Source organism: Megascapheus bottae, chromosome 16, assembly GCF_031878675.1.
Source record: "Megascapheus bottae isolate mThoBot1 chromosome 16, mThoBot2.hap1, whole genome shotgun sequence".
Taxonomy (NCBI): Eukaryota; Metazoa; Chordata; class Mammalia; order Rodentia; family Geomyidae; genus Megascapheus; species Megascapheus bottae.
Window position 1 is genome coordinate 7,961,786 of NC_143524.1, and position 12,845 is coordinate 7,974,630.

Here is a 12,845-nt window from a genome sequence, read left to right on the forward strand (position 1 = left end):
GGCAAACATAAAGAAAAATCACAGCTTTGTCCTTTCATTGACAGGATTTTAGAAACATAAGGAGCACAATAATTTGTACAGACTATGCTGGTACTAAAATTATCCTTTTCTTTTCTGGGGTGATTGTGTCCTTCAAAAGTCAATGCAACTACACCCCAGCCCTTCTGCCCCAGCAAGAGAAATCAAGCAAGGCAGAAAGCCTAATGAAAATGATAGAAAAAGTGTCTTGAAAGAAAAAGTGGGCCCAATAAGAGCTGATGGGCAGCTACAAATGTCGTGTGCGTGTGTGTGTGTGTGTGTGTGTGTGTGTGTGTGTGTGTGTGTGTGTTGAATGAAAGAAGTGAATTGGTCAGTTATTAATTTCTTCAACTTCCCAGAAAACTTGGACTTAGTTCTAGACTGAATTGTGTCCCTTCATACAATTTTATGTGTTGATGTCTTAGCACTACATGACTACATTTTTATAGCTTTTAAGGAAGAAAAGTTAAAATGACATTGTAAAGATAGAGATTTGATTGATGGAAGTAGAACCTTAAACTTCTTAATTTCGTAGGAAGTGGAAAAGAACCCAGAGCTCATTGTCTTCCCCCCACCCACCCATCTCTGAGCCTCCATTGCTGGTCCATACCAGCAGATGCCAGGATAAGAGATAAAGAAATGCAGGGATATCTCATAATTAATATCCCCATAGCACCATGGGGAGAGGAGTAAGTTCAACTGACAGATCTGATTAAACTGAATTAGTCTCTTTGCATCCTCTGTTTTTAAAGGGTCAGATTGCCCTGGGACTCACTTCAAGGAACAGATCTGAAAGGTACTTTGCATGAGGTAGATAACAGGATATCAGAAATATAATATTAGTAGTTGGGGTAACAGATTCAAGATACTAGAAAGCAGTCAATGGGGTTCACATATAGGCAAGCATTCCTGGCTTTCTCTAGATTCCTGCAGAAGGTCAAACACTTAGCAATCCTCTAGCCAGGGTCTCCTGCTGGCATCATTCATTATCCAAGCACATTAGTCAAATGTCCTGCAGCCAATCACGGCCACCACAGGCCTCAGGGTTCCCATACATATCCCCAGCCTCTCTCCTTACATGCACGTAAGAGTTGAGGCCAAAGAGAAGGCTGACCTGAAATGAATCCTTTGACTAATGAAAAAAAAAGTAGATTTATGCAGTGTAAGCCACCCAGTGCCAGCATGTGAAAATAACTGTATTACTAGGTAGCCTAAGCAAGAGACAGTTCCAGGCACAATTAACACTGAGGGCACATTTTATAAAATATTGAAATGATACTTGAAAAAATCAAGCCTACTAAAAATGAAAACATATGCAATTAAAGAATGTAAGATCTTCTATAGGTGTATGTGTATTGATGTGCAAAGTTCTCTCTCTCTATATAAATTATATTACATTTAGTTTGATAATTTATAACTTTAAAGGTACTCATTCAAAAATTACATTTCAAATATAATAAAATGAGCAGGGGCCAATGGCTCATGCCTATAACCCTAGTTACTCAGGAGGCTGAGATCTGAGGATTGTAGTTTGAAGCCAGGCCAGGAAGGTAAATCTATGAGACTCTTGACTCCAGTTGATCAATGAAGCCAAAACTGGAGCTGTAACTCAACAGATCATCCACCTTGGGCAAAGAAAAGCTAAGAGACAATGCCCAGCCCTTAAATTCAAGCCCCTGTACTGGCACAAAAACAAGACAAGACAGGTGAAGAGGAAAAGTAACAGAGAACCAATCTCTGGACATAACTTTGAATTCGCAGAAGACACTAAGCCAGAATGTCCAGGGAGATACATTTATTCATCTACGTTTGAAACATGCATACAAAATGGACTTGCAATCGGGGCAGAAAGCATTGATGAGGGCTGTATCGTCAGCTCGTGTCCTCTTGGGCGCTGGGGTGAAGCTCTGAGTCCTTGGAGACGGGAGGCTGAGTATTGGTGCTCCCAGCATTACTTTCATTGGGAGGTAATTCTGCATCCACAGGATTCAGACGTGAGTAAATTTCCTAGAAAGAAAGCAATGAGTGTGTTTCAAGATCAAGGTCATCTTCCCTCTTTCCTCCCATTCCTTCCTGCTGCTCATGTAATTGTCACCAGTAACACATTCACCGACCATGACTACACTAAGCATTGTCTACAATTTGCTGCATAGTTTTCACATATCCGCAAAAAACAAACTCACTAGTTTTAATTTGGAGTTAGGATACATAAAATCTAGTAAGAGCATGTTTCTTGAGTAATATGGCTGGAAAATAACATTGTAAGAAACTAACTAAAATCAATTTTAGTTGCATTTTCTAAAGTTTTATTCTCTTACATATTAAATGCATTTTTTTTAACCACGTGTTGGTGACTCCTGCCTGCAATCTATTCAGAAGACTGCCATCTGAGGATCATGGTTCAAAGCCAGCCTGGGCAGGAAATACTATGAGAATCTTATCTCCAGTTAACCATCAGAAAACCAGAAATGGTACAATAACTCAAAGTGTTACAGCACTAACCTTGAGCAAAAGAGCTCAGGGATAGTGCCCGGGCCCTGAGTTGGAGTCTTTTGACCACCAACAACAACAATTAATTAATTAATTAATTAAAATAAATATACTTTCCTCTTATGTTTTCCTTTTCTTTTTTAACTTATCTGGCATATTTAGCAATTTATCTTTTATTCATTTGTTTCATTGATACACACAGATAAAAAGTCTGATTCTGAGATGGATTTTTTTCCTGTTTTTAAGTAGTTGTACCGAAGTTTACAGTTCAACATGTCAGCTTATGAGTTCAACTGACCCTTTGTGTTTTCATGTTTGAATTCTTCTCTGGCCTTCTTTCTCTCTCAGATATTGATGCAACCTCTTCTTCCAAGAACCATGCAAATTATTTAACACACACAAGTTTCTTTCCAATTCCAAGAGTCAGAAACAATTGCAAACACAACAGAAAAGTTTGAAGACCACAGGACTCACTAATCCTCCAAACAAACCCACCTCTCTCGAATCACAGAAGTTTCCTTGGCACCACATGACCGACATAGAGATGGTAATGGCCAATTCCAGCAAAGTCAGGATAAGCATTAAGGACACCAGGCCCTAAGAAACATGATGGTTCACATGAAATCTAGCAAAAGCACCCCAAAGAAGAAAAATGTCAACAGCTGTCCTCTTCTTTCCACAAAATGGAATAAAACAAGCCACACATTAGAGTAAAGATATAGATACATAAACACTGAGATCCAATCTTGATTTTTTTTTAAAAACACTGAAACATTTTTTCTGGAGAAAGAGATATGTGATACATCCATAATAAGGCATGTGAACTAATCAAGAGGGCAGAAATTGCACAAGAAAAAAATCTGACACTATCATACTTATCAATATGAATAGGAGCAAACTAAAGGAATGAGTAGACATTTTCATAAAATGGACAAGATGCCTTCTTGACTATTTCTCCAACAGCATTTCTCAGAGGGTTAGGCATAGGTGTCAACCCTACAAATAAAACATAAACTGCATAAAAATACACAATAATATCACAGTTGCACCAGAAATCCCTCTATTGTCATTGAAATACCTAGGAGAAACACAAAATCTAAATTTCTTTGAAGAAGCCTGATAGTGAAAGGCTCGGTGGCTCATGCTTGGAATCCTAGCTCCTCAGGAGGCTGAGACTTGAGGAATGCAGTTTCACAATGAGACTGGGCAGAAGAACCATCAAAACTCTACCTCTAATTAACTTTCCAAACTTTTGGCTGCAGATGTGGCACAAATGGTATAAGCAAGCTATGAGCAAGAAAGCTCAGAGAGAGAATTGCAAGTACTGAGTTCAGGCCCAGGAACCAAAGAACAACAACAAAAAATTCTCTGAAGAGAAAATACTGCTAAATCTTCAGAAAAATCAGACTTAGCAAAACTTAATTTACTAAAAACATAATCAAAAACATACATGTATAAGCTTATTAAAATGACAAAAAAACAGAAGATGAAGGGCAAGAAAATAATAGGTCAGAGTAAAATTGAAGATTTGAAGGAATTTTTTTTTGTCAGTCGTAGGGCTTGAACTTTGAGCCTGGGTGCTGTCCCTGAGCTCTTCAGCTCAAGACTACCACCCTACTGAGCCACAGCCCCACTTTCCGTTTCCTAGTGGTTAATTGGAGATAAGAGTTTCACCGACGTCAGTGCCTAGGCTGGCTTTGAACCGAGATCCTCAGATCTCAGCCTCCTGAGTAGCTAGGATTACAGGCGTGAGCCACCGTGCCCAGCGTTGAAGGAAAATTTGAACTGATCTCAAAAGAAGTACAACACTAAACACAGATTAAAGAAAAATAGGAAGGCAAAGACATTAAAAGAGCTTTTCCTTTAAAATACCCATCTGCAAACTCAAAAGCAAAATTACTCAAAATGTCAGATCTACAGTGAACTACAGAACACTGCAGATTATACTTTCCCAAGTTTGTTTTATTAGTCAGAGATATATGAGGTAAATGATTTAAAATTAATCTCTCTGGAGAATGTAATCGCAGCAGTAAACATAATACCACTAATATAATGGGACTTCTAAGTCCTCTTCACATTACTATTCAAATAGTTCTGTATTTCATTATTATCTTTACCCTATGAGGTAGGCACTACTGTTATCTTCACATTATTAAAACTTTAAAAAGTCATCTAGAGGCTGGGAGTGTGGCCTAGTGGTAGAGTGCTTGCCTAGCATGCATGAAGCCAATTCCTCAGTACCACATACACAGAAAAAGCCAGAAGTGGTGCTGTAGCTCAAGTAGTAGAGCACTAACCTTGGGCTCAAGGACAGAGCCCAGGCCTGAGTTCAATCCCCAGAACTTTCCAAAAAGAAAAAGTCATCTAATTGGTCCTTCACTCACAGAAAGCTAATAAGCAGCAAAGTCAAGAGTCAAATAACTGAGTAAGATACATCGCACTCAGAATATGAAATTTTTGTACAACTACTTAAAATAAGATAGAAAAATTTAAATCATGAGCTATGTGCTGGTGGCTCACACCTATAATCCTAGCTATACAGAATACTTGCAAAAGGAGGCTCAGAGTTCAAAGCCAGCCTGGGCAGACAAATCACAAAGATTCTTATGTCCAGTTAAGCACCAAAAATTCACAAGTGGAGCAGTGCGAGGCCCTGACTACAAGCCCTAAAGTGGCACGCACACACGTGCATGCACACACACACACACACACACACACGCATACAATGGCAGCATGATAAAAGATATATTGTTTTTATACCTTTTATATAATTTAAAATACTTTTATAAGCAAACATAGTTTTAGGAACATACATTTGATGAGGAAACCATGTAGATGCATAAGTCCAGAGACTTCAAAGACTGACAACCCTTGGAAGACTGGCTGTTAAGTGCTAAATGTACTGCGAGGAAAGCTGTCCCGACCAATGCGATGGTGGCACTTGCGATGTTCATCCCAAAGCTGTTTTGCATCTGCAAAAGAAAAGACGACTGTTCCATCTGTGTATGGTGACACTCTGTATGTACTCTCTTGGCCTCAATCCACTTGCACAGATACTGGTAAAATACAATTTACACACCCACCTCCATTCTAGGTGCAATACAAACATCCATCACCAAACATTCCCCACTGCCCGTGGAACTTAGTTACTTAATTAGAACAATTAAGACAAAGAAAACAAGTATATCGATGGGCCCTTGTTACAGTGTTTTGTGAAATCATTGCATAATATGGGATGATAGAATGGTATAAGAAAAGTCTAAAAATGCAGAGAAACAAGTGGATATATATAAAAAAAATAAATAAGAATGAGACATAGATAGACTTTTTTTTTAAAAAAAGACTTGTTTTGTTTTCCCGGGATGAAGAGGATGTCTGGTAGATTATCCCTGCACTCAAAGGAAGGGGGATGGGGGGGGATGGAAATGCAGTCATTAAATCTAATGTATAGTCTACAAAATTAATAATATATAACCTACAAAATTAGGCAAATTGCAGGAAGGAATGGGAGAGGATGATGAGAGGGGTAATATTGATCAAGATGCATTGTGTTCAGAAAGTGCCTTATTGAATGGCAACTTCTTTGTACAACTGTAAAGAGGAGGAAGAACAGGAGGAGGAGGAGGAGGAAGAGGTGGAAGAGGAGGAGGAGGAGGAGGAAAAAGAAGAGGAGGAAGGGGAAGAAGAAAAAGAGGAGGAGGAAGAAAAAAAGAGGAGGAGGAAGAGGAGGAGGAGGAGGAGGCGGCGGAGAAAAGAAAATGACAATGATAACTCAATCCAAAGCCTTGAGGCCACGGTGTTTCCAGAAAGCAGGGAACCAAGGTAGTTGGAAGCAAGAAAACAAAATTAGGAAAAAATAAAGCACTGTATAAGGCCCTACAAGTCATAAAATAGGTTGGGTCTTAGGAAGGTGATTTTAGGTAAGATAGTTTGGGATAGATAGTTAGGAACTGGAGAGAGAGTATGGAGAAAATACTGTGCCTATAGCTAACAGGGAAGAAAAACGATGTCAGATAGATAGATAGTATAGGAGGTGTTGAGAACAACTGGAATGCCCTGCTGATTGGAAAGGTCTAGTAGGAAAAGACAAATTGGAGTGGTACTCTTGTTTGGAGGAGAAGGAGGAAGGGTCTGCTTTAAAGAAAATCACAGCATTCGTCTATGGACAGCATCAGAAAGGAAATGCAGCGACATCCACCAAGTCCATAGAGAGCAGATAGGACAATAAGGGTCTCTTCTGGTGGTTTATCAGAAGCAAGGCCATCCACAGAGAGTAAGGGTGGGAGAGAACTCTATTTGAAGATGGAATACAGTGGCAGGAAGAGCAGGGAAAGTGGAGAATGAATGACTCCGTGAGAGCACCTAACAAGGACTTAGTACTTGTGTATAAACGACCAAAGGAATGGTCTTTCATTTTCACTTACGGGACTAGTGGTAGGAGATCCTACACTTAAAATAGTTACAATGGGTTCAACCTAATAACATACAAAAATTAAGTACTTTTGTTTTCTAAGCTCACATTTATCAAATATTAAGAGTCACCATCTAGCAGGGTGCTGGTGGCTCATGCCTATAATCCTAACTATTCAGGAGGCTGAGATCTGAGGATCACAGTTCAAATCCAGCCTGGGCATGCAAGTCTGTGAGAGTCCTATCTCCAGTGAACCAGCGGAGAACTGGAAGTGGGGCTGTGGCTCAAGTGGCAGAGCGTTAGCTTTGCGGTGAAGAGTTCAGGGACCGCGTGCCCAAGTCCAGAGTTCAAGCCCTGTGACTGACAAAAAAAAGTCACCATCCTAGATAGTTATGACCATACTCTGTCATCAAAAGGTTTAAAGAAAATTGGATTTTCTTGTACATTCAACACGACTCGGCGCCTTGGTGGGGCTCACTGATGCTTTGCCATGATATTTTTAAATTAGCTTTAATAGTAATACAAAGGAGTTGCACTGAATGATGCATATACACATCTTGCTCAGTCACCATTCTCACCCATCCCATTCCTTCCCAGCCCTTTCCACATGCTTCATTTTGTTGGATATACCATGAATTCTTTCTTTCTTTCTTTCTTTTTTGTCACTCAGGGCACTGTCCTTGGGCTTTCTCAAGGCTAGCACTCCAGCACTTGAGCCACAGCACCACTTCTGGCTTTTTCTGTGTATGTGGAACCGAGGAATTGAACCCAGGGCTTTGTGCATGCTAGGCAAGCACTCTACCACTAGGCCAAATTCCTAGCCCCACCATGGATTCTTAACTGTATTCTCCTCCTGTCCTATTTCATCTCCCTCTTTCCCCTTTCCCCTTAAGCCCACACTTTTCAAGTACCTGTTTCCTGCTTTTTATTTTGTTGAATTTTGACTTTGCTTTCTAAGGAATTACATTATTTGAGTCCTCCCTTGAATCTACCCTACTTCAGCAAATATACTTGTATACACTTGCATGTATTTACTTACAAATAAATACATCTGACTTACTTCACTTAATTTAGTGTTTTCAGGTCTTCCCATTTCTTTACAAATAGCACAATACCCTTCTTCCTAGTAGATGAGTAAAATCCCACTGTGCGTATGTAAACCACTGTTAGTGAAATTTTTATTTCAACTCCTCTGATTATAGAAGAGGAGGAAGAATTTCCGCTTACCAGCTTTCTTGTGGGGTTTCTCCCTGCTGCAACAGACAAGGATCCCGAGCTAATAAACTGTTGGAAAATAGGAGGTTAAGTGAATAAGATAAGAAATATTAAGGCTTAGACATTTTTTTCATGGCCCTCCATCAATTAAATGATATCTAATAATAGTTACATACATAAAATTTTTTTTTAAAAACTCACAGCCTTGCAGAAAAACAACCATACTTCATGACACTCAGCATTGTATATGACCAAAATCTACAAGCAATTTACATTCTAAGTAAATTTATAGTCCTTTCATTTTTATACCTTTTAGTGGGCATATATGAATCTGGATTCTTTATAAGCATATGTGCATATCCTGTAGCTAATATATTATGGTTATTGTTTCTGTTTATGCAAATGATATCATTTACATATATCATACTATTTACATATATAATATATACATCCCACTTTCACTTTTTTAAGTGTATTTTATTGCCAGGGTAATGTATAGAGGGGTCAGGAATGGGTACATTCATCAGGTAATGGGTATATTACTTCTCAAACCCTGATACTCCTTCTCATGTTTTTTCCCCCTTTTCCTCCCCCAACCCCCACCCAATCATCTTGTTTTCCCCTTCCCTTCCCTATTTCAAATAAACATATAAACCAGGTAACCAAGTCAGATACAGTAACCACATGAGATTATCCATAAGTGGAAAAAGAGCAAAGAAATAACTTTACATAGTACATTAAGAACAACAATCACAAAGATAAACCTCTTCTTTCTATATCCCAGAGCTCATTTCGTTTAGTCTCATGATGATGGCTATATTCTCACGGTAACATTGCCTACATGTTGGCTATGTGGGGGTAAAATGAGATGATACAGAAGACTGGATTACATACAGAACACATTTGAGTTATAAGTAATATACCTTTTCTAGTTAACTTCTGAGACTTTCCTATACTTTTTCAGCCATCCTAGTACAGAAGCAGAAGGAAGTGCTCATACACTTTTTTTCTTCCTGTGATGTTGTTGATAAGAATCAGTAGGAGGGGAAGAACAGACAGCAAGGACCATGCCATGGTCAGAATGCAGCAAGGCCTGGGTCCCAGGAGAGGAAGAGGTGGCAAGGTGGATGTGAAGGGCAGAGCAGGCCTGGTATATGCCTGAGATGCTGTGTGCAGGTGTCTCAGGGACAGAGGGAAATTTTCAGCAGCAAGTATCAATGGCCAATTTGAGCTTTGGTGGTAATAGGGTTATGGGAACAAGATTCTCACAAGAGTTCTTTGTATTTTCCTTCCTTCTTTCTTTCCTGCCTTTCTTTTCTTATTTATTTTGACAAACTGATTGAACTTTGTGGGGGAGGATCTATATCTTTTATAAGCATGGCCTGGAGAGCAAATGAGTATCCTAGATTACTAAGAAAAATTCAGCTTAACTATGGTGATGATACTATTCAACAATTTTAGGAATATGGCATTCTAGTTACAAGTTTCAGACTGGATCTGAAAAGGTATGTAGACTATGAGACCTAATTTGGGCCAGGAGTTTTTTGGGTTTTTTTTTTTTTTGCAGGGGGGAGGGCGATCACGGGGCCTGAACTCTGGCCTGGGTGCTGTCCCTGAGCACTTCAGCTCAAGGCTACCACCCTACCCTTGAGCACAGCCCCAGTTACCATTCTTTTTCTGGTGATTAATTAGAGATAAGAGTCTCCCAGCTTTGTATTGCCTGGACTGGCTTTGAACTGTGATCCCCAGATCTCAGCCTCCTGAGTAGCTAGGATTACAAGCGTGAGCCACCGAGCCCGGCTAGGTCAGGAGTTTTTAGTCATAAGAATAATATCATTGTATCACTGAAGGATAATCATTTGAAAAAAATGAAAATATGAATGGTTTGAAGCCCAAGCCTTGTTATTTCACTTTCCAAAGACACAGTCCGGTCATCATTTTCAGCTAAGTGCTTCCATCTTAATATTTCCTCTTTGTTTTTCAATGCTACAACTCAGAACTGAAAGTTCGTAAATTTTCAAAGATAAAACATACTACACAGGAAAATAGTAATACCTAATTAACACATAGTTTCTATTTTCTACTTTAAAACAAACCCAACCCTTGCAGTAAGTAAAAAAATCAAGTATCAAAGCTCATGGATACATTGTAAAGATTATCCAGCCCCACAAACCCAATTGTTTTCCTGATTATATTTTTACTGAGATATGGAGAATGACTCTTCTGATTTTCAGACAATAATCAGGAAACACATTATTTTATCTCTCAAGTTGGAACTCTGAGCCACCATATTTCTTCACCCAAATTTTTAGTATATGTGTGTATACATATATATATATATATATATATACATATATCAGCAATATTAAGTTAATGTTAGGGTCTTAATGTGTACTCCAGAAATGGGATATTGTTTACTCAAAATGGGTTGCATCTTGTTTGTATCAGAAGTCAAAAGTCAAAACTACAGAATGTGACTTTCAAATAAACTGCAAACACTTTTATAATGAAGTACGCTTGTCGCAATGTAATGATCTAAGAAATGGTCTATGGCTGGCAATACTCACAAACACAGCGCCCCACAGTGGATAGCCTGTGCAAACAGTGAAGAAGAAGAAGTGCCTGAACTGGTGAGACAGATACTGCAAGGAAGCCAGCCACACACCCAGAGCCAGAACCATGGCTCCGTCCAGGATCTGGATGGCCTATATGAAGAAGAAAAGCAAGAGACACACCACCATTTTAATTTTCCTCAGAAAGGAGATTGTACGGCTTTAAATGGTCAAGCCTGAATTAACTGGGCAACACCTTAGCTTACAGGTTCCATTCTACTCTCTCACCCTGTCATTCCATTTCTATCCATTCTCGCAAACTCCCCCCAAATGATGCTGCCAATCAGTAAAGAAAATGGTTCAGTAAAATAGAGTCTAAATGTTTTCCCAGTATGCTTTGGGGTCATGATATGATAAAAATCAGACAGACAGCCGGGCATGGTGGCTCACGCCTGTAATCCTAGCTACTCAGGAGGCTGAGATCTGAGGATCAAGGTTCAAAGCCAGCCCATGGACGACAGTCCATGAGACTCTTATCTCCAATTAGCCACTAGACAACCAGAAGTGGCTGTGGCTCAAGTGGTAGAGTGGTAGCCTTGAGCTGAAGAGCTCAGGGACAATGTCCAGACCCAGAGTTCAAGTACCATAACCAACAACAACAACAACAACAACAACAACAATCAGACAGACATTAAACTTGGGTCTTCTTGGCCTTTTATTCCACCACAGTGTGTGTGGGGGGGGGGGGGTGTGGGTGTGGGTGTGTGTGGGTGTGTGTGGGTGTGTGTATGCACGCTCGGGGCACACACCATCTCTGAACTTTTTTGGTCAAGGCTGGTACTCTACCACTTGAGCCACAGTTCCACTTCTGATTTTGGTCCTCAATTGGAGAGGAGACTCACAGACTTTCCTGTCAAAGCTAGCTTTAAACCATGACCCTCCGCTCTCATCCTGGTGAGTAGCTAGGATTATCCGCATCAGCCACTGGCACCCAGCTGCCACCACGATCTTTAACTGAAATTACAGGACAGGAACTCTTATACAAAGGTCACAGGCACCATGGAAGAATTTGGGATCTTCTATTCCATTCTCTATGGTGTGATGGAATGTTTTCAGCCTGTCGATTTCCACTCTTGAAGTCGATGGCATGTCCTCATCTTTTCTTAAACAATTCAAAACTTTCTCTTCCTACGCGATTTTATATTTTTTGTCAGTGCTAGGGCTTGAACTCAAGGCCTGAGCAATGTCCTTGGGCTTTCTCCAGGCTAGAGCTCTACCACTTGAGCCACAGCACCACTTCAGGCTTTTTTATATGTATGTGGAACTGAGGAATCAAACCTGGGTCTTTGTGCATGCTAGGCAAGCACTCTACCACTAGGCCAAACTCCCTGTCCTTTTTACCTTTCTTTTTAAACCAATTTGCTTTCAAGAACTCCCACTTACCCCAAGAGCTTGTAATGTTCCTTCTTGGTAATGTGATTCGTGCGCAGGCTGATAAACAGAAATATTCGCCCCATCTGATTCCACCTGGCTTCCCGGGATGCTGTCTCCTCCCGCCTCCAGCCCAGCAGTATTAGCTTCTTGGGAGGCCATTTGGGGATAGTTTGTGGCTGATATGGAAAAAGAAATCCACAGATTTCATGATTTTTCTTTTGCCACAATTGAATAGTATTTTGCAGGGTCACCGAGGGGCTCGGTGCCATCCATATTTCAGAATGGCTCTCCATGGAGGGAGGGGGCGCTGCCAGGAGTCTGCGCAGTGCGCAGGGCCATTCTCCCTTATCAGGACTTCCCCCCTGCTTCCAGAAACACGTCCCTCCAGCTTCAGCCAGACCTCGCTGGCTCTTGTACCAGGCTGAATCCCAGCCCCTATGACATACTTTCATGATGCTATTTTTTAGTCCAAGCCAAACTGGAAAGATGAATCCTTTCCCACAAAAGCAAGAATGGTACTTGCTAGACACTCTGTTGAAAATGAATTATACACCTTGTGGGTGGGGGTGGAAGGGAAAACCTGGGAGAGAGAGGGGGAAAGGGGGACATTGTCCAAAAAGGAATATATGCTGTACGTGAGTTATGTGACTGTACTCCCCCTGTACAGCACCTTTATAAAGACAAGAATTTTTTTAAGATGAATTCTTTCTGGCTATTCCCAGAGT

The 12,845-nt window shown here is 40.3% G+C and overlaps 1 protein-coding gene across 1 annotated transcript; it reads right to left on the minus strand.

The window, feature by feature from the left end:
• Nucleotides 1-1,890: 1,890 nt before the first annotated feature.
• Nucleotides 1,891-12,279, minus strand: Ms4a3 (membrane spanning 4-domains A3). The gene is made up of 6 exons (XM_090348701.1): nt 12,130-12,279; nt 10,702-10,839; nt 8,147-8,203; nt 5,322-5,480; nt 3,004-3,105; nt 1,891-2,025 (listed from the first exon to the last, which is right to left on the minus strand). Exons 1-6 carry the CDS (start codon nt 12,277-12,279, stop codon nt 1,891-1,893), a joined length of 741 nt encoding a protein of 246 aa, XP_090204827.1.
• Nucleotides 12,280-12,845: the final 566 nt, after the last annotated feature.